The sequence below is a fragment of the Rhopalosiphum padi genome, chromosome 1, assembly GCF_020882245.1.
Source record: "Rhopalosiphum padi isolate XX-2018 chromosome 1, ASM2088224v1, whole genome shotgun sequence".
Taxonomy (NCBI): Eukaryota; Metazoa; Arthropoda; class Insecta; order Hemiptera; family Aphididae; genus Rhopalosiphum; species Rhopalosiphum padi.
The window spans coordinates 32,008,945-32,032,997 of record NC_083597.1 but is presented as its reverse complement, the minus strand read 5'-3'; the positions used below and the strand labels follow the sequence as shown (position 1 = coordinate 32,032,997).

At 26.2% G+C, this 24,053-nt stretch overlaps 1 protein-coding gene across 4 annotated transcripts; it reads left to right on the top strand.

The window, feature by feature from the left end:
* Positions 1–332: 332 nt before the first annotated feature.
* On the top strand, positions 333–19,232 carry LOC132920671 (protein 4.1 homolog). Of its 4 annotated transcripts, none has more exons than XM_060983242.1 (17): positions 334–595; positions 10,645–10,783; positions 10,947–11,094; positions 11,175–11,295; positions 11,358–11,537; positions 11,623–11,961; positions 12,032–12,204; positions 12,279–12,421; positions 12,566–12,664; positions 14,234–14,322; positions 14,383–14,581; positions 15,503–16,555; positions 16,631–16,744; positions 16,857–16,976; positions 17,239–17,355; positions 17,465–17,623; positions 17,693–19,232. In XM_060983242.1, the coding sequence occupies exons 2-17, from the start codon at positions 10,655–10,657 to the stop codon at positions 17,870–17,872; spliced, it is 3,363 nt and encodes a 1,120-aa protein (XP_060839225.1). In that variant the 5' UTR covers positions 334–595; positions 10,645–10,654; the 3' UTR covers positions 17,873–19,232. The 4 variants fall into 4 exon arrangements, with proteins under 4 accessions (XP_060839246.1, XP_060839225.1, XP_060839216.1 ...); XM_060983233.1 differs by having other exon boundaries at positions 335–595; positions 12,273–12,421; XM_060983263.1 differs by lacking the exon at positions 17,239–17,355 and having other exon boundaries at positions 333–595; positions 12,273–12,421.
* The last annotated feature ends 4,821 nt before the right edge of the window (positions 19,233–24,053 follow it).

Sequence of the window (24,053 nt, the reverse complement as noted above, 5' to 3'; positions counted from 1 at the left end):
TATCGATTGAAATTGAACATTAGACTATTTGAACACCAAACTTGATTTTCCTATAAATTTAAGAGATATTATCAAGAATCATTGAAATATTTGATATTGATTACAAAAAAAATTTTGCCACGGAATACGTCGAATACGACGAGTAAAAAATGATTTTCGCTGTACGGTTGAACGCGACCACCGACCAGAGCCTCGTCCTTGGGGATGGCGTATAACAACAGGTGAAACTCACGCACCGAGATATTATTGTCGTCATTGCCATCGCGTTGGCCTCACTGCGGTGAAAAATTCCCTCGGCCCACGGCGACACGCCTGTGCACAGATACCGTGTCGGTGTCACCCGTTTGTTTTCGAGAAACTGTTGTGCTTGTGCTAGAGTTGTTTACGTTTCAGTAGTTGACTAGTTGTTATTACTTGTTCACTGTTGTGAATCGCGTGTCGTCCGCCCGTCCGCTAGTAGTGTCCGCCTTTTTTTGCCGATCATCCGTCAACAACAAACAATAATATTATTGTTATTATTTCGCAACAGTTAAATCGCCATCGTATACGGACGGCAGTGGTTGTTCGCGTCGCTGAGGATTTTCGCTCAAAACTGGTGAGTGCTCAACCGAAAAGCCGGTCGTCCCGGTGCTGTGTAAAATGAGACATACGCATAATATTAATACGATGACCGGCGAAACACGATAGTTGTCTCACACGTCGTTGTTCGCCCGCGATAATTTGTTTCCCGCGTGCCCAGACCCGCCAACGTGTCGTAAGTAGGCCATGGGATTTGGCGGGCTCACGATTTCTCCTTATTCATCGCTTTAATCATCGTTACAGATCTTATATTATATTAGTGTGAAAATATACCTATAATATTACTCTTTCCATCTAAATGTTCTTTTCACATTTTTAACCTGGGATCCCATTGGGATTTTGGAAAATTTTTGCGTAGGTACCATAAAATTTCAATTTATATAATATAATTGAAAAAAGTTAATGTAAAATAAAAAAACTAAATTAATGAATATTTTAATTAATCCACCATAAAAGCTAACAAATTAATAATAAAAAAAATTACAGAAAATCCTTATGTAAGAGAAATTACAGGTCTTGCTTTAAATTTTCTTTTTGAAATTTGGAGTGTGATTAGTGCATACTATATGCATCATTAATTTTTATTTATTTAGTGATTTTATTTTATTATCAATAACATTTATTTACAAAAATGGAACTTATAGACATCTAACGTCTTTATAAAATGTATCCTTGGGTTTTTACTTTAACTTAATATAACTTCACATTATGTTGTTTTGTATGTTTAGATTTATTAATGTATATTTAAGCTTTTCTAAGTGGCACTTTGGTTGATTAATTAATCTTCCCTCCAAAAATAGAAAATATGTATCTAGGTACTATAATTAAATTAAAAATTAATTTGTTCATCTTACAAACTACTGTATGTTTAAGTTGCACCTATAATAATTTCTTACACGTGGTCAAAAGTTTTTAAATATTTATTTTATTATAGTATCAGTTATCACTTTATTCTATTGCTGAGATTATTCCTGAATGGGACCCTAGAGGCTGCAGCCCCACCCCATGCCCGTATTTCTTAAAAATAGTACCTATAATAGTATAATGTTAAAAACAACATTACAAAAAATAAATAAATAAATTATACCTTCAACTATTATACACCTACAAGTGTGTTGTTTTGGGGGTATGTATCTATTATCTTATTATTAAGTATAAATAAACTATAATAATATAAAATATATTATGGCATGATATTATTATGAATATTATGACTTAATCCTCTCCCAACCAAGTTTCTGGAGCTGCCCCAGCAGCTTTTATTTATATTATATAAATTGTCTTATTGATTGGAAAAACTTATAGATAATATTAATCTAAACCAGCGGTTCTCAAACTATTTTTTTTTCGTACCACTTAAGTATATTATCAAATATCAATTAGTACCACTAATGATTCAAAATAGAACGATCCAAATTCCAAATTGTATTGTTAAATACATTTATTTTAAACAGTAAAGCAGTAAAATACTACAACTACAGTAAAATTATTTTTTATTTATTAGTTTTTAAAAAAAAGATATGAATTAAATAATTGAATGGGTTTATTATCCATAAACGGCCCTCCGTGAACCACCATGTAGTCTTTCGCGGACCACTAGTGGTACGAGTACCATAGTTTGAGAACCGATGATCTAAACTATGTTAATTATTAGTCCACATCTCTTTTAAAATCAAAATAAATTATTAATTTTTTTTTTTGTTCATTGACTAATCCAACCACTAAATTTTATTCTTTTTAATTAGAGGAAACCATACTTATTTTATTTGTGCTTAATATTTGTATTGCTCTAGTGAATCAATTTTATAGTAATTCAAAAGATGTTAAAAATGAAACAATATAATGTCTTCGACCAAAAAAAAAAAAAAAATCAATAATATGTATTACCACATATTCATTTAAATATCATCATAACTTTTCTATTGTAAAGTATTATCAGTCAGTTTAGGTTTTCAGTAAAACAAAATTAGTAATTTGAATCATACAAGTAAAATATCAATGTAAGGTGTATTGTCTACCATTACAAAATGAATTGTATTTTCTATATTCTTTACATATAAATAGTACCTTTCTTAAAAATTGTCTGTGAATGTATAGTATTTTCTGCAAGTTGTTATATTAACTACTAATCATCAATATTTTTTGTTTAATATTTATTGTATGTCTAAAATGCCCTAATAATTGTCAATGGATAATTAAAAAAATATATACATATATTTAAAATAATAATTATGTTTAAGATGATAAGTTCAACACAATTTATTTTTTTAAATTGAAATGTATAATGTCTGTTTAATATTATATGCTCTGATAAAAATATTGCATTGTTATTTTTGATAAATGGCAATGGTGTCATATATGCGGAAACTGCTACTACCTTGTAATCTGCAAGTAATGGGATTGTAGACCAATCACTAGAGTAGATAATAGATATCTTCTAATGTTGTTAAACAAATAAAATAGGAATAAACATAGTAATTCTGGATTGCCTGAACAATCTAAATGTTTAATGAATTAATAGTGAGCTATTTATTCCTTTAACATGATTTATTGGACTAAAGTTGATCAACTAAGTTTTAAAAGTTTTATTGATACATTAATCAATTTTACATACAACCCGATATAAGTTATGAAATAAGTATAATGATCTGTATAATGATATATTTAATTTGTATGTATATGAAACAATATGTATGTATTGGAATTCAGGTATTCACCATAAAATAATATGATTGTTAATTAAATATTTTTATTTACAAGTAATTGATTTCACTTGAGATTTAACTGTAATGTTACAGTATTACAATATAAACTTTTTAAATCTATTATAGTTTAAAGCCAATAAATACCAATATTAGGAAGAGCTATCCAATATAGTCTTAATCTTAAAAGGTACATTCTTAGATGTTTCTTAACATTTTGCTTTAAATTATTGCAGACTATTTTCATGTAACTACTATTTAAAATATAGTATAATTATTTAATTAAAGTGTAAACCTAAGTTAGTTGTAGAAAATCAATAATTTAATTCCTGGGCTGGATATAAGTTATTTTTTTTTACTAAATATCACTGTTTTTTAAAATTGAGTCACTTTTAATCACTTATTTAGAAAATAGGTCTTTTACGTTACTTATTATCAAAATGTGCCCAAATTTTAATTATTTGTTTATACATGTTCAAAAATAATTAATAAGTATATTTTGTAATTGTATTATATTAAAAAAAATTAATGTTTTCTTGCTAAATATTAATTCCAATGAATTTTTGTTCCACAAACCACTTATGGAAGTAATTTGTGAAACAAATAATATTTTTACAAAAATAAGTAAGTAAAAATCCATTAAAATATATATATAGATTTAAAGATTAATATAGAAAATTGTTAGGAAACATATAGGTCACTTTTATGATCAAATTTAGTATTTTTTTTAAATAGCTTTAACTACTTCCTACCCTACATTATATAATTAATATAAAAGCAATTAAAAAATAGGTTTCCATAAAAAAAGTATACAGTGTTGCAAATGTTAGTCTTTTTAAAGGTAATTTTATACATTCCTTAGTATTTACTAATTTGATTTAATTATGAAGTAAAATTTTATTTTCCATACATTTTGAACATTGAATTTGTTTCTGAATAAATAATCAGCAATATATAAATTATAAATTATCATTTTTTAAAACTATACTGTATAAATACATAAACTAGTTTTTTGTTTATTGTGCTACCAAATTTGTATCAACAGTTTTTATTAGTGACAATAAGAAATTGATTTAAAGCCTTTCAATTTTAATTCTTAAAACATAATTTAATTATTTAATTTGTTAAAATATTTTTGGTTTTTATTTTATTCAATTTGAAAATCTAGAGTAAAATATTTCTATAAAAATATTAGTTTATTTAAAAAAAAGTGTTAAATGTTAAAAGTTTAAATATAAATTATGAAGTGGCGGGCAGTAGTCTTTGTTGTTTTGCTGTATAACTCTGCTCATTGACTAATTAGTGCCTGTTTAAAAAATTTGAATTAATTTAGATATTTTATTTTCATTGGATTGTAATTTATTTTTCCAAGTATGTGCGATATCCATTAATTATATTAGTATGATAATTAATTGATTATTATTTGCTCGTCGCTATAATTTTTACTAATATCCGAGTAAATTAAATATCTATTAAAGGTACAAATTGAAAAATAATAGTTATAAATTATAATATACTTATTTCCTATTTTCTGTTCACAATCAAACAACTATTGCTTTGTTATAAATTGAATGTCCAAGTACGTTAAAATTCCGTGGGTTCTAAACTGACCTACATTTAAGAACAGTTATCAAGAATTTATTATAGAGCCTTGATTGTTCATTCAAATATCTTGTTATAGTTATAATTGTAAGTAGGTGTCTCAATAGATGCCTACCATTTATTACTATATATTTATTACCTATGTAGAGTTCGTGACATTTTCATTAAAGGCGATTATTTTATTGATAGATCCAATGACCATATCTAATAAAAATCAGCAAATTTAAAATTAGCCCAGTATAGAGTAATAAATTATCTAATACCGCCTATTATTATGGCGAATTTTCAATAAAATATATTTTAGAAATCTTATTTAACATATTTAAATATATCCTTGAACGTACATGCATTTATTGACTTAAATTTTAAAAATAAACGTTTAATGTGAATTTAAAATTTATTTATAGATAATATAACTTAAACTAACCTTTTATTATATTATGATTTAACGATCTAAATGTGTCTAATTGTATAAATGTTATTTAAGTAAGTAACGGGTATGAAAATTATGTTAAATATTAATTTTAATTTCCCTATTCATTTATATGTAAAAAATTTATTTTTAATATTTCTTATTTCGTTAGCTTAAAATCTTTGTTATTTATTTGAATATCATTAATTAATAATTATCATAAAATTGTTCTATTATATTTTATTACAAAACACGTTCAGTATAATTATTTTTAAATAAAAATCTTTCAAGATAATCCAATTGTTTGAATAGTTTTCATAATTTCTACGCACGGAATCGTTTATATCATTGTCTTTGACTGTCCTATGTCTTTTGCCATCTTCCGGAAACCGTACAGTCTGTCTGTATAAGAAGTATGACATCATGCATTCACGCATCTCGGGAACTGTTGACCTCGCTGATCCTGAACAACACAGACCAGCTACAAATTAGTAGTCCATTTTAGCACGCGTTAAAACAAGTTTTCAGTATTTTTTTCTTCATCTTTTCATATTATAGCTGCTTTCGTGCTATAAAATGGCTTAACACCTAGATCACAGATTTCACTTGCCTTTCCATTTAAAATACCCACAGGCTAAGTATAAATGGTACGCTGGTTTAATTTATCTATTGGGTATTTGGGTATCTGCTTAGATGCCCATTACTTTATGCTTTAATTGCTTTATTTGCTTTTTTTTAGCTTATTGGCTATGGGTTATCCATTTTTACTAAAATAATAACAATTTCTATTATGACGCTGCTCATTGTAAATGATAAAATATTAACTACTGAAAAGTAATATCAATCAAATATTTGATATTTTAATTAATCATGTATTCATGTTATGTTTTCATAAGATATTTTGGCTGTTGAGAAATATTTTAGTACCTTCGGAGACATAAATTATTTTTTTTTATCACTTATCATACATTTTTTTGGTACGATCACGACCTAAAATTTGTCACCAATTTGCCACACCCTTCAGATAATAACTACGAATTGTCACGCACTATTTAAAGGAATGAATAATGATGCTGATGAAGTCTTGCAGAATCGTCGTCGTCTTTTTAGATGTCTAAAACCACATTTATTAGTGTCATTGCTTTTAAAAATAAATCTTTCAGAGCGAAACGGAATGCTTATATTACTTTGAATTATATCTTAATCGACTTCCATTTATAAAGTATATAGATACAGTATATTTTTTTCCATTATATTTTAAATTATACGTCGTTTGCAAGTTCATTCATATTCAACAAATACCTACAACTTTTTAATTATATGTATCTTTTGGCTTCCTAAATATTTTATTATGTTATATAATTTGTATCTTTTATAAATAATTTATTTAAAATTTCCGTTAGTAAATTCTATCTTATCAGTAATTTATTATACTACATTTTATTGTAATATTCTCGCGTATATTATAGTAATAAATTAATATCTGTATAACAAATAACAATAACTGTGTAAGTTTAAACAAAATGATATATTATCGATTATATAGAATAATAATATTCAGAGGGTTAAAATTTACCCCTTAGAAATTATTTAGTTTCGTGTCAACCTAGCAGTGTGCACAAAGAATACATGAAATATTGAAGCGGTTATTGACTTTATACACGTGCGTGAGAGCCACTCCTTTCCTTTATGATAGTTCTCTTTCATTTGTCCTCAGCGTATATCGAACAAACTATTAGTAAAAGGTAAAAACTAAAAACACAATAGGTAGCGAAATTGTATAAGTATTTAAGCAGCATAACTATAGGCATACGTCTAGATTCTATAGTACTTATAATATTTACATATATTTTATATTTATTAGTGATTTAGTAATTTTAGTAATTATTTCTCAAAAATTTAAAAAATTGAAATATTATAATTTTTAATACAACTACAAAATATTTGTATTTATTGATCTTAGGTAATATTATATAATTGTTTAATTGCGAAAATAATTTATTCTTATCTCCGAGTTTTGCCACAGGTTTAATCATAAATCAATATTAAAACACGACTATAGAATTAAAATGGTTTTAAATTGTAGTACTTTATTGTATGGCGTTTATTCATGAGTTCATGACAATATATTAAATTTGATTATACTTATATCGTGCTATATGTGTTATGTACAATAACACAATGTTATTGTATGTGCTTGGTTTTTATTAATGTTAAACATGCATCTCCGTATATACAATTTATATGTGGTATTTAACTGGCTATTTTGTCATTTATTAATAGGTCAACGTTTAATAGTGACAACTGCTTAATATCACGTATCTTAACCTATATATTACAATAAGCTATTTTTTGAAATTTTGACATTTGTATATAAACCGTGACTTCAAATGTTATAAGCGGCTTGCCACATTTTCAATTCTTAAAGTGTCATGCTAGTATGTTTGATATAATATAATTTATTTTGAAGTGAAATGTGTTGGCTAATGAATAATGATTATATGACTTAAAGAATCTAAATATTTAAATAAATTGTAAACATTATTTTATAAGACTGCTGAATATTTTAATTCAATTCAACACTAGAAAATCTTATTTATGGAAATTAAATAATACGATTATTTATTAGTTTACTAGTGACATGATCTATGTTATTTATAAAAGGATTTCATACGACCAATATATTTACAGACAGAGTGGGCGGGGGTTCTTAGTAGGCTGTTTTTACGAATATTTTAGGGGAATTTAAGTAAACAATACAATTATTATTTATAATTTTTTTTTGTTATTAGGTAGTGCCATGGCAACTATGGTCATTGGTAGAATTAAATTACATAATATTATGTTTCCCTCGATATTAAATTACATTGCTTACATACCAATTACAATTGATTAGTAAATTTAGACTTTATAATAAAGATTATGTATTTTAAGTTGTTGAGGTATAGAGCTTTAGAAAAAATATTCAATATTACTGCCGCTCGTCTTTCCATTTCGAATGTACGGCATTCGGATATATTTTAATCATGAGGGGTATGCCAAAATTTTCGCAAATAGAGGAGGGAGTGTTACACTATGAGTGAGACTGTTTTCTTTATTTCTCTATATTATTTGGTTACATTTTTAATTTGTATCTTGTATGAGTATGTTGTTGAGAAGTTGGGGATTTTTTGTTGAGAGTGAAATTACCTGAATTGATTTATTTTTGTTTATCTTAATTTTCTATTTGTTTACACAATGGTATTGAATATCGTGGCGATCAGCTAAATTTGTGTCTTTGTTTAATGCTTGAATGACTGTATCGTCATTATAAATTGCTAGAGTTGTATGACTTGATCTAGGGAGATCAGTTGTGTAGACATTATAGAGGATAGATGGTAAATCATTTCCTCGGGGTACTCTAGCATTGACTTTGTAGTATTTACGGAGATATCTACGGTTATTATACTTGATAATAAAGAATCGGTCTTCAAGAAAATTATTATTTAAAAAATGTTTATTTATTTAATAATAGTCGGACAAAGGTATTATAATATGTTAGAAAAATATTTGAATTTTATTTGATAGCATTGTATTGTAATTTATATTAAACTACGTATGTACATAAAATTAAACATCTAGATTTTAATATTTTTTTTACTTTCTCACTTCAGTCATTCATTAAATATACTGTATAATGTATATATTTAATTAACGCTTCAGTTATAAACTCTAGATGACAATAAGCCATTCCCGAAATTTCCCTAGTTTTTATTTTTGAAGTATAATATTCGTTGAATTACCTTTCATTGTCCTATATTTCTATATTATGTGTTGAAAAGTATTATTAAATCTATTGTATTATTATAATAATGTTGTTCTATCTTATATACCTATATTTGATTATCCAATGTGTTGTTATAAGCTATACTTGTGTGCGTGTGTACAAACACTTTATGAATGACTAATATATTTTTGTAGGTTGAACATTTTAATATATTTAGTGTATAATAGGTACATTTTCATTAATTTCATTTTTTTTTTTGATCACAAAGAGAGATAGCCTTCGTTTTATGTTGTTATTACGTAAAAATATTCATGTTTCATATAAAATTAACTGAAACATAACATGCTATGGATCAATTTATGGAACGAGGGTGAAATTGAGTCTTACGAAGCTTCGTGACTCTTGTTTGATTGTACTACGTACATGATCTAATGATTTTGTATATTTTTATGACTAATGTCTAATACTTTAAATAAAACTAATCAGTAGACATATAATTTTCTTTTCAAACATAAAACATAAATTTGTATGTATATTCAGCTATTCTTTGAATTTAATTTTTAATGAGTTATTATTAAATTAATTGTATTAATTTTTATTTTCTATTTATGTATTGTATATTAACATTTTAACATAGCCTATAAATAAATTATAAAAGTAAATTTTAAATTTTATTTTGTAAATTCAAAATTTAAATTTAAAATAATTAAAAAAGATATTCAATGATTAAACAATTAACACTATACCTAATTAATTTTCAACTAATATTTCACAAATTAAATTGTTATTAAAATTAATACTATCGATGTTATTTTTAATGTATATTTTATTAATGTAATTTATGTTAAAAATAAAAAAAAGTATAGAAATTTAAATATATATATAAAAAAAAAATCGTATCAAATATATTGATTGCTCAGCAGAATTAAAAAGTTTGAGCTATAAATAACATGATTTGCTTTTTTAAATTTAACTTTGTATTTATTCTATTATATGTTTGAAAGCCAACATAAATTATCGCATCCTGAAAACGACTATGAATAAGGCTTGGCTAACTAGAGTCCTATCGCTAATAAAAATTTTTTTATGGTGCGTTCACAACTGCCGTGTCATGCATGTTCGGTACGCGTTTCAATACGCGTCTGATAATACAGTATAATAATGTCGGATGTTGGCAACATATTGCCTATTAACTGAAATACCGAACGATACCGATGAGTTGTGAACGCGCTTTGGAGTTTCTTGGTATTTTTAACTATTTTAGACAATATTACTTATACAATATGTGTTAGAAAACAATACAAATATTTATTTAACTAACATTGTATCTTGTAGAATATAGTTATTTTAAAATTTTGGTTTAATAATGATGAAATATACCTATTTTACCTAGTTTTACCTAGTTGATTCATTTTTCAAATTATTTATTGTATCGAAAAATTGTAATACGGGTTAGTTAAAAATTCATGTCGTTGAAGGCTTATGATCCTCTCCATTTTTGTAATACTTATTAATTTCTGTACCTTATACATTTCTTTAATATTTTAATTATAAAAGCATAATTTTGTTAAATTTGTTAATAGATATAATACAATGACGGCAATGGAGAATGAGTCGTCTGATGGCAATGTTTCACCAAAGAAGAAATCAATTCGTAAAGGAAAGACTGCTCTAGCTCGTGTCCTCTTATTAGATGGATCATATTTAGATATTCAAATTGATGTAAATATTTTTATAGTTAATGAACTTAGAATATTATATTTTATTTACAATATATTTAATATATTAATACATTTTTGTATTATTTGATTCTTGTTAAAAAAATATTTATATTTTATGTTAAATTATATTTATAATTATTTATTTGTATATTTTTATATTGTAGAGAAAAGCTAAAGGTCAAGAGTTATTGGATCAAATATGCGATCGATTAAATTTATTAGAACGGGATTATTTTGGTCTATCTTACGAGGATAGACGTGATCCTCATAATTGGCTTGAAATGGATAAACGCATTGGAAAGTTTTTAAAAAGTTTGTAAAATCTTGAATTCAATTGAATTTTAATAACTTTAATAAAGCATATTATTCTAATTCTTATTGTTTACATTTAGGTGAACCATGGTTGTTTAATTTTGAAATGAAATTTTACCCTCCTGATCCAAATCAACTTCAAGAAGATATCACCCGTTATCAACTATGTTTACAAATTAGAAATGATATTCTTAATGGAAAGTATGTATATTAGTTAAAATTAAAATTTAATGATAGATATTTAAAAATTAATTCTTTACTAGGTTGCCTTGTTCTTTTGTCACTCATGCACTTTTGGGTTCATATTTGGTTCAGTCTGAATTGGGAGATTATGACATTGATGAACACAAAAATAACACAAATTATTTGAAAGAGTTTAAGTTTGCTCCAAATCAATCACAAGAACTTGAAGAAAAAGTTATGGAACTTCATAGAACGCACAAGTAAGATTAATTATTTATTTAATTATTTAAGATTAATTCATTTAAAAAAAAAATTATGATACAATTATTAAATGTTATAAATTAGAGGTCAAACACCAGCAGAAGCAGAGTTAAATTATTTGAACAATGCTAAAAAATTGGCCATGTATGGTGTGGACTTACACCCAGCTAAAGATTCTGAAGGTGTAGATATAATGTTGGGAGTATGTTCTTCTGGTTTGCTCGTTCATAGAGATCGTTTACGGATTAATCGTTTTGCATGGCCTAAAATATTGAAAATTTCTTACAAGCGAAACCATTATTACATTAAAATTCGTCCAGGTGAATTTGAACAGCAAGAGGCTACAGTTGGTTTTAAATTGCCCAACCATAGACTTGCTAAAAAATTATGGAAAACTTGTGTTGAACATCATACTTTCTTTAGGTCTGTACTTTTATAATTTTAATTTATAACAAACTCAAAAATAATTTGGTTTTTATTAAATATGTATTAGGCTGATGACTCCTGAACCAACACAAAAACTTGGATTGTTTCCTCGTTTGGGTTCAAGGTTCCGTTATTCTGGTCGTACTCATTATGAGTCTAAAAAAACAGCGATCGATAGACCTGCACCAAAATTCCAAAGGAGCTTAAGTGGAAGAACATTAACTTCTAGAAGCATGGATAGTAAGAAATTGTATTTATGTTGTTGCTTATATAGTATATTTTAATGAATTAAATATTCTAACCTGAAGCTTTAGGAGGAACCAGACATTTGGGAGAAGATTTTGGAATGGAACCAGAGTCTAAAAGACACACAATGTCTCATCCTCCTGATCGTGTTTCTGACGTAGAAAACAACATTGGAAAAAGTGGAATGACTAGCAAAATTGATAAAAAAAAGGTATTAGTTATTTGTTAATTTTAAAAGGTATTATAAAAATAAAATATTATATAAGTTTCAATAATTAAATACTTCATTTGGAAAATTTTAAGTTCTTATCATATTATTTTATAATTAACTTCTGTTATTGGGCACTAATAATAGTTAAAAGAAAAAGTGAGCATAAGTTCTCATGACAGCTCTGTAACAGAGGAAGGCAATTACGACGCCGAAAGAAGCAGCTCAGACATTCATAAGTCTAAGGTATATAGTTTGATGATTTTTCAGAAATATTTGCACTCATATTATTATTTATTATTTAATGCAAAGTTGACCTTGAGAATATTTATCACACCATAGACCTTTTTAAATCGTGTTGATTAAAATATATTTTATTCTCGTTAGAATTTGTTTATTCCAGGGTCAACTTTTCAATAATTTCGCACATATTAGAAAATTAAATTATTTTAAATTGCATGTTTACAAAAGTGTTTATCATTTTATGGACATGTTATTAAGTTCTATTTTTCTTTTGTCTTTAAAATTTATATTAGTTTTCTTTATCTAAGTATACATAAATAAAACAAAAAACAAATTTTAGTATAGTTTAATAATTTACTAAAATATTGAATTAATAATTAATAATACACTGTATTTCTATAATTTTTATTAAATATTACTTTAACTATGGTTTGAAATTTCTTGTTGTTGTATTTTATTTGAGGTGGTCGTAGATTATTCTATATTCTATATTTATAGATTATTCTGTTCATTTTAAGAGTAAACCTCTCAGTGTTAGCATTTTGTTGATGGCAGTCAGACTCCACCTTTTGGTTCTCACATCGCATTTGTAGCATAGTACCATAGTGCTAGCGCGGTATGGGCCAATACTATTGTACTGCTACTTACTGCATATTTTTTTAATAAGAATGTGTACATTTTAAATTATCATTCAACCTCAACTGTTGTGAGACTGATAATGACACTCTTTGATTGTAGCCTATACCCTCCGACCACCACAAAATGTTGAAACGATATACTGAAAGTGAATTAAATATAGGCAGTAGGTAGTATATTTAATAATGTATGTATATACTTTTACAATAAACATAATAAATAAATTATGATTATATTTATTGTTGATCGAATCAAATATAAATAATACATTATAATAAACAAAATGATTAACTGTACTATTAATCATTACAATTATTATCCTTTAATTAATTTATAATAAATAGTTTTATGCAATCTCACTTGTAAATAAATAGGTAACTCAATATATATTTTATGTTTTTATATATTCTGAATACATTTTTTTGTTAAATTACTATAATAGGGTTGTAAATATAATTAATATATAGTTATAATAAATAATAAAATATTTGTTATTCATTATTTAATTACTTTTCATTTTTTTTTTTTAAATATTTCAGGTTTATCTTTAATTAATATTATGATTTATAATATTGTGGCTTATACTTTATACAGATGGTATCTATTGATTTTGGAACTTATCAATATAATTTTAAACAATACATTAATTACTTGTTACTGTATTTTCTAATAACTTAAAATATTATCTGTACAACAGACAATAATAATAATAATCATATTTAGCTTTTGTTATTAATGTAACAACTTAATAAATTGATGGTTGTATTTATACATATTTTTTAATTTAATTTTAATTTGATTTTATTTATCATCATATTGTTAAATACTAAATAAATATACAGTAATCAAATTGTGGAATGTATATTTTATATATGTATTTGTATGTGTTATTATTTTTATTGTATTCTAAACAATTATATTATTACTTACTTTTAGAAACCGATTGGAGGAATTGCTGTGTTACCAACAGGATCGTTTAATTTTATGAGGAGAAAAAAAGACAAAGATGTGTCTAAAGTTTCAAAGTAAGCATGCATATTCTCAATTTAATAGCTGGAAAATTAAATATGAAATTTTGAATTTAGTGGTATTGGTGCTGAAGAAGATGATGAAAAAGAAAATCGTGATACTTCTCCTTCCATAAAAACTACAAGTTTCATAACTAAAGAACGTGAAGCCTTATCTCCAAATGATACAAACACAAGTGCAGATATTTCAGGCATCAATTCATTAGATACTTCAAAAGCAGATTCTACTAAAGATAGTGAAAAGTCTAAATTAAAGGTGAGCATGGATTTTTATGTATAGATTTTAATTTTAATTTTGAACTTATAATATTTTTAGTCTTAATTATTTGTTATTAAGGAACAGATTTTTATGTATAAATGATTTTGATTGAATTAAGATATTTTAAATTTGATAAGAAATGTATATTATTTAAATCATTCTTAGTAAATCTACAGTCCAATATAATGCATGCATTATGCTATTATTGTGTAATTGTATACATCAATAAACGATGGCTTCAGAGAAGTAGTATTGTTTACACAGAGCTTCCTTTGCCTGTTGGTTAATCAGGAAAAAAAGATTTATAGTCAAATATTTTTTTTCTTACATTTTGTTTTATACTTTCTTGTTATACTTGGACATAATATTAAGCAAATAAATTAGAATAAATTAACAACTGGAAATTGGGGGAATATTATAAAAAGATTAGTTACACAATTAAAAAAAAAATTATTGTTTTAATAATAATCAGACTTTCATCATTAAACATCATTCTTCAGATGCAAATTATTCATGTTCATGCACTTGGTTTATCTACTGTTATTAAAATTCTCTTAAATATAATAATAATTGGTATATTATTTAAAAATTATACCTACTTGCTATTCATCTTTTACATACAATGTAACGATTTGTATTATATTTTATGATGGAAAATCTGTTTCTGACTTTTACTTTTATTACTTATATTTTATATTTTTTGTGATTGAAATTATTTTATTTTTTATGATTTGTTTTTTAACTATGCATTTATATTCTTCAATTAAAAAAATATAGTATAATATGGTTTAACATGAGTGAATATGGTATATTATAATTTAGTATTTTGATAATTTTACTTTATAAGTTATTCTTATTTGTAGTATACTTGTATGCATTTTCTTAGTTTCCATATTGTTTGGTTTGTTTTTATTGTAGAGTCCTGGAGGTATTTTTAGCAGTTTTAGTTTAAAATCTAAAAAATCTAAAGACAAATTGAAAACTGATAATAGCATTGATACAAGTGTGGAACCGGAATCTCCCAAAGGTTTAGACAAATTTAAATTAAAAACCAAAAAAGATCTAAAAAAACCAAAAAAAGAATCAAAAACAAGTCTAAAAACTGTTGACAGTACTACTTCCAATTTATCATCAAATGCTACATTTGCTGATCGTTCAATTGCTGAAACTACTGTGAATGTATCTGCTATTTCTACATCACCTAGTTTTACTAAAACGTACAATTATATGGAAGATGAACATAGTGCTACCAAAAAACGTAAGCCAGTTGGTGGATTTACCTATGAAAATAACATGCAAAAGTCAAAAGAAAGTATTTCTGAAATTCCAACATCTCCTGGTAAAAGAGCACAAGGCCTAGCATTTAATTATGCACCTGGAGAGGCAAAGAAAGTTGCAGAAACTGCAGCAGAAAAGAGGAAAACATTCATGGAAAAAGCTGCCACTGATGGTATTAAAACACCAGGAATTAATTATGTACAATCGGCAGCTCACAAAGAAGAGTCTGTCAAAAAAGAACCTAAAACTAATTTTGAGACAAAAGTAGAACCCACTGGTGAAGTTGCGTTTACTAAGACTGTGTTGGAAAAAAAAGTTAGCTCAACCAGTTCTGAAACTACTATTGAGACTGAAAAGAAAAAAATTGATTCAAAATTAGGTGTTTTGAGTAAGAAATCAAAAGAAAATGACAAAGGGGTATTAGAAAAAGCAATGGACAAATTGGGATCTTTTGGTAGAGGATCAAAAGATAAAACTGAGGTAGACGTAAAAAAAGAATCATCAGACTTCATTGAAAATGAAAAGAAAAATTATGAAGATGATAAACCACTAGTTAGTACTGCACCTTTGATTGTAAAAACTACAACTAAACAGACAATGATCCAGGATAAAGAGGGCCTTACTCAAAATATTGAGGAAAAAGTTGAAGATTTAACATCTGGTGAAGTCACTGTATCAACACAGCACAATAAGGTAATAGTAGTTGTGCAAATTTGGCTTATAATTTTTTTTTTACTTTTGCATGGATTTGTTTTTGCTTATGCTTAGGCTGAAGGTTTGGACACAGCTACTGGTAGGCCACCGTATGTAAAGGCAACAGCAGTAACTACACGTACAGCAACTACTCATCAGGATTTGGAAAAAAATTCTAAAACCAGTCAGGTATAGTGAAGTAGATTTATTTATTAGCACATTTTTATTTGTTCTATTAAGAAGTTATGTTATTGGAAGTGTTAAATGTTATATTATTAATTAGTTTATTTGTTGTGTTTAGGTCGAAGAGAAAACTGTAGCACATACAACAACAACTAGTGGTACTCGTCAAGAACAACGAACTGTTACTCAAGAAGTCATATCTACATCAACAATTCTTGCACCAGAATCAAAAATTGAGGTAAAAATTTATCGATTTTAATTTGTAAATATTTGCATCTTAATTTTTATCTTTTGCAACTGTAATTTTGTATTAAAAGTGTTAAGTATTGTTTTTTTTCAATATTTAATTTTTTTTATAACAGTCAATTTAATATGTTATATGCATAGCATGAATAGTACTATTTAAAAAATATAAGAAATAAAACTGTATTATTTTTAATATTGAACTATTTTAGCATGTTTTTAACATTTTGTATTTGTTATACGTTTGGCATGTTTAGCTAAGTAGAGCTTCAAGTAGTTCAAGCCTTAGCTCAAATGATTCAGGCACACCAATTGATGTTGAAGGTCCATTAGATGAGTCCAATGGGTTAGGATATTATAATAGCAATTTTCAGGTACTGAACTGTAAATTTAATATGAGCAACAAAAAAAAAAAAAATATGAAATAAAAGCTATTAAAGTACTTAATTATAATTATTATCATGTTAATTAATTTTTTTTCAGAATGAGTTCAAGGCCGAACATGTGACGGCTGGTTCGAACTCTGCTGAAGAGAGACATAACATAAACATCACAGCTAATGACAAATCTTACACGCTCACAGGAGAGATTGTCTCAACACAAGCCATTTCTAGCAAAACACGAACTGTTGAAACTGTAACAGTAAGCAAAATATAAATGTACTTATTTTGATTAATATATTTAAAAAAAAATTTTTTTCTTATTATCTAGTATAAAACTGAAAAAGATGGTGTTGTTGAGACAAGAGTTGAACAAAAAATAACCATACAGAGTGATGGGGATCCAATTGATCATGACAAAGCATTGGCTGATGCCATACAAGAAGCTACGGAAATGAATCCAGACATGACTGTAGAAAAAATTGAAATTCAACAACAACAACAAACATGATGAACAAAAAAAAAGTAATAACAAACTTATCTTTTTTTAGTTTATTTTTAATTAAAATTCTTTCCAAATTAGATATCCAAATTTATACTTATGTGTTCTATTGCTACATTTGACATTCCATTTTTTTTTTATCTTTTCAATTGTTTAATTTAATTTGTTTATTTATTTATTCATTTTTGTTATGGCCTGTCATTGTTTTTTTTTATAATTTATTCTTTAGCCTATTATTAATCAATTACGTGTTTTGTAATCGAACAACTATATTTAAATTTTGTATTATTATGATTTCTGAAGATTCCATCCATATTTTTAATGTGTTTACTGTGTATATTGAATAGTAAGTAATTCTGTAACAGAAACGTGCTGAGATATTATAACATTCCAATTAACATTTAAATGTTGCATAATATTATAGTTTTTTGTTACTCTAATATTATTATATTCTATTATAAATTACAATTTTTTTGTGCTTTAGTTTTAAAAACATTGTCTAAGTTTTGTAAGTGTTCATGTTATATTTTAAAAGGGGTGGTTCAATTAAATGTGTTGTCATTGTTTTTTAGATAGGCTAAGGAAAATAATGTATGCAAGCAGGTGAATAAGTAAAATTGTTTTTGAATTATTTTCCAACATATCAGTTCCTTTAATTGGAAATAATATTTGTGTTCTAAAATTTGATTATACCAATAATCAAATATAGTATATACCTATAAGTTATTGTTTTTTTTTTTGAGTATATTTATATTTTTTTACAAAATAATATGCAATTAATTTATATTTTTTATAATTTATAATAATTTTTAAAGTTAAAACAAATTTGTTGTATCAACAATATTGTTTTAAACCAGTTATTAATTTAATTCCTTACCTAAATAATAGCAGAATAATTAATAAATTCTTAGTTTAGATTTGTTATATCACATTGTCAATCGTAAATTGTATTTATTTATTTTTTTTTTTTTGAACCACCCTAACTTAATGTATACAAATGTCAAACATATTAAAAAGTGTAAGGTAATATTAATGCTGTGGCCTTTAAAATTGTTAGTTTAACTAGAAAAAATTGATATAATGTACTTGGTTCCAATGTTCTGACAATCTTTTATCATTATTTATTTATTGATTATCAAATATACATAATTGTATAGTTGTTTTTGTCTTATAAATTAAGTATGAAAGACCACTGTGAACTGGATAGGCGTTTTTGCATTCTAATATAGTTTATTATAGTTTAGTGAATTTAAGCGTCAATTCAATTATGATATATTGATATCCATTTGCATTCATAAGTGTTGTGTTGTTATTGAAACGTTGGCATTTTATGAATTTTAATAATTATAAAAGAACTCACATTTCTTAATTTATTTTTACAATTATTTTTAATTATTATTATTTATGAGTTTTGAATCAATTATTTATTATATTCATTATATTTATATATAAATAAAACTGCATTCATCTATAATTTAATCCTTTACTGATTGTATTAAATTATTATTATAATTTTTTTTTATTATTATTATTAAGTATTATGTGATATTGTTTTGCTATTGAAAATGTTTATCATCGACCAAAATTATAGTGTTATATATTCACTGTGGAACTATATAATAAATAAACAATATAATAATATTATTAGTAAATAGAAACAAAAAGACATCTTTATAATATTGAAAAATAAGAATAATATATAAACGTATACATAACGCCATTATTGTGTATTGCTTTTTATTTTTTTATGTATATCATACATGATACATGGTTATCATCTTACAAATGTTGTATACATTCTAAAGTGCTTTATCTTTGAAAATGTTTTAAACACATCTGCATCCATGATCTATATATATTTAGTTAAAAGAAATTAATGGATAAAAATAGCTGCAATTTTCTGGAAAAGAAGGATGTGCTTAGCATCCCCATAATTTATGCCATGTTTGGTCAATTAGTTTTAACTCTATACTTATAAATCAATATCATTAAATATTAAATTTAAATATTATGTACCATGTAAAACTTTCGGTGTATGATTATTGAATGTGAAGCATTGTATGGAGAGTTTGAGATTAATCAATTAGTAATTTATAATTACAAGACTAAAATAGCAACCCCAGTTTTTTGTTGAAAATGTGCTATTGTGGATATAGGTCAACAGAAATATCTATTTCCATTAGTTACTGTTAAAACAGTCTTTCGTATACGCATATTCTTTCAAAATAATTATATACTTATTTTGTTAATGAATATCTAGTTAATATTACTATCAACTCGTATTAACAAAACTTTCACTAATTATTGTCTAAGTCACTGTAATTTTTTAAACAATAAATTATAACATATTAATTTAAACAAATGATGATAAATGATGAGGAACATGCATACAACATTTTTTAGGTTTCAAGTATGAAAGTTACATGCAATTTATCAGTAATAACACATGCATTGCAATTTGCATAGATTGATTATAGTTAGTCACAGTCTTGCTGTTTTAATCAAGAAGCATATGATGTAATATATATAAATACTAGAGGTCGTGGTTGTGAACGGGTACACAGTGCCTGGGTATGCGGGTAAAAAAATATATTAAAGCCTGTGTATTTAACACCGGTGTATATTAGAATTTAGAATTTAGATATACTTAAAATAAAAATATTTATAATAATATAATGTTCATATCGATTTGTCTAAATATTGTCTCAAATAATTTAAACATCATTTAAATTTACACTTTTTTTTATTTTGAAATTCGAATACAAAATCAAATAACAATAAAATATTATTATTATTATTATTATTATTATATTCTGTATTACTTATTATATTTACTTTTCATTATTTAAATATATGAGTATACAATTTCAAGCTCACAGGTATTTCATTACACGGGCTTTAACCCCGTCCTAGGAAGAAACACAGGTACCCGTGTATTTCATTACACGTGTTATCGCGACCTCTAATATAACACATAGCCATATAGGTAAAAGGGTTACAACTCGTTTGCGCAAAAATACACAACTCGATTGCGCACATATATTTTGGTTACCTGTGACAAAAATCACTATTGTCAGAACTCGTTTACGCACACATTTTCCTTCTCGCTTTAACAGGTTTAGGACTGTCTGTTTCAAACTTAAATTTATTTGTTATTAATTTGTTTGGTTTTACGAGTATATACAAATCGTTTTCTGCACTATGTTTAACAGTACTTCTGATTATTTCTCTCGTCATTGTTCGATTATTATACTCTTCATGATTACGGGAGTTGGTTACTTTTATTATTTTATTTAATTTATTAACAGCACTCGCAGGATATTTTTTATTAGTACATCTAAAATTAAAATTTCCATTCATTATAACACGATACTCACTAAATTTATAATTATCAATATTAAAACATCGTTTTCCTCGCCGAGTTTCAAAAATATTAGAAATTTCTACGTCTATATTAAATAGTTTACGTCGTCCAACACACTAGCCACAACTGTACTGAAACTGAACCATACCTACTAAAACTATCCTAAAAGTAGTTTAGAAAATCCAAAATGATATGATCTACACAATCACAATGATATAATCTCCACTTATAAGATAATATTGCTATAAAATATTTGATAATTTATACTGCAGTACATGTGTGTGAATGTGTTGTAGTTGTGCGCAAACGAGTGATCTATTTTCAGGTAAATGACTGATTTCGTCGTGCGCAAACGAGTCATCGATTTTCAGGTAAAAAATTTGAATGTGCGCAAATGAGTTGCAGCGAGGTAAAAGGTATAATACTAAATACTTATACTATAATGAAGGAAGCACTAATTTGAATTGTTGTTTATTGTTAAATCATTACTATCACTATACAGACAAATAAATAATCCTAAGCAATACCCTTTAAACATGTTTTCTTGTTTCATCAAATTTTATATATTATAATAATTAACTTGATAACCCGGCCACTCATATCGCGTCATATAACACTACTATTATAATGGAATTATATTATAATAATATTATGCATGATACAAGCAATTTGCATTCTACACACGAATGTCCTTAAATTGTCTACACAATGCGCCGTTCAAAATAATAGCATTACTTATAGTTGTATACACATAATATTGGAATCTAATTTTTAGGTTTCACGAACAACTTGCCACCAATGCCACCTCCGGACATTTGATGAATTTAAAACTACACTTCCCAAGTACTTGACTATCGACAGGTTTCAAAGTTCACACGCGGAGACGACGCGTTATGTCTTGCCGTGTGTCTGTAATACGTTTGTTACCGGTAGTTTCATTATACCTTTTGACGGATTCCGTGTCCGTTACAGTTCCGTATGGACGATTAGACGTTCATCGAAAATTTAGTAGATGGTTACCAACAATTAATTTGAACTCATAATTTTGTTGTGTGAGAGCCATGTAATATTTATCATACGATTTTACAGGTCGTTGGTGCAATGTCTAGCACCTGTAGTCACGCCACTGGAATATAGATAATTGGGAATACTGTTCCTACTAACATTATAAATTATTTTAATGATCGCATAAATTGTTTAAACGCCCCGCACGAGATTTAGCCACTGTAACTGCGCTTAAGCGTGTAAATCATGTACGAAATGAGAAATATAATATACTGCTAATATTATATTATTTTACATATTCACCTTTAATTACTATCCGACCATTAGCAAGACCAACGAATGTGATGTAATTACAAAGTATATAAGTTAAAAATAAATAAACCATCATTGATTTTTTTCATACGGCGGCGATGGATATCATATAATATTAAAATGTCTTCATGAATTATTATTTGTGATGGGATTTTAGTTTCAGCACGTCATCGTCAGTCATCGAAGTGGTCTCGTCATCAGGGTATATGGATACTCAGTCCTTATACATAAGTTACAGCCGTAAAAGAAACGCATACACACACATACACACGCACACTGCACAAATGGCCGTCTACAAAGTTTGAAAACTCGCTGTGTATATATATAATAGAAATACCACGTAGGTATATACTAAATAATAGTGTACGAGGCATTAGCAAACTTTCTCAGCACATAATGAAAGAAGTTCAAACGCTGCAGTCGAGCGCGCGCCTTTGACGTAGAGTACTTTTGGATGAATTGTATTATATTATATGATAACAGTCTTGGTTGTCGTTGCAAATATTTGTGTAGGTATACCGGGTGATAGTTTTAACGCGAGACACTCTTTGGCTCTTGTAAGACACGCTTTCAAATTCCTAGATAGAAAGGTAGAATAATGTGTAATATAATAATAGGTAGTCTCGTAGTGGATGAAGGATTAACATTTTGCGGGTTATATCCCTGTTACTGAGCAGTGAGGCATTTAGGATTTATTTAGGAAAAAACATAACTATTGTTTATTAACATATAAATATAAGCTAAAAAAGGGCAGTCTAGGGAGGAGATATATCTCCCAAATTTTTCCATTATAAACACTCCACTTTTATATTCTGCTCGTCAAAACTTATTACAATAGTATGTATATATAATACACTATACGTATATATTATAAACTTAATAAGACAATTAGAAATATATATGTACCTACTGTGTAATATTGTCATGTAAACATTTTTTTTTTTAAATAGTTTTCAAAATAATGAGTGATTACGGTAAAAGTATCACCCTGTATATAATGTATATGTACATTATTAAAAGACGTTGCATTATAATATATAAAAATCAGAGGACTCGACAGGCATGCATATCGATAATATTTATTTAGCTTTGGAGGTCGATGAAACTAACGAATACGCGTAAGGCTTGAAATAGGTACGTTTTTATTTACAATAAAAGACAGCCGAAATGCGCCTACTTCAAACTTAAATATTAATATTTGCAAATAATTTACACAACGCCACATCAAAATTGAAAAGTACGTATATTTTGTGATAAATAAAAAAATACGACCTTTCGTGTATGTAACATTATATAATAATCAAATAATTAAAATTTATTCACTGACAAAAATATATGGTTTAGGTAAACTGAGGAATTAATGGAAAGTGTACATTAATATTAAATAATGTATTATAATATAATAATTATTAATATATTTATACAGGTTCTGCAGAAATAACTTATAAATGTAATTAATAACCAACACTATTTAACTTTTGTTCTTATTAATATTTACCTACATTAAAA

Bases quoted from the DNA above. Each gene is read 5' to 3' on its own strand.
- LOC132920671 (XM_060983233.1), top strand. From the start codon at position 10,655: ATGACGGCAATGGAGAATGAGTCGTCTGATGGCAATGTTTCACCAAAG. The intron at 11,095-11,174 runs GTTTGTAAAATC...GTTTACATTTAG, and splicing joins CATTGGAAAGTTTTTAAAAA to GTGAACCATGGTTGTTTAAT. The intron at 17,356-17,464 runs GTACTGAACTGT...ATTTTTTTTCAG, and splicing joins ATTATAATAGCAATTTTCAG to AATGAGTTCAAGGCCGAACA.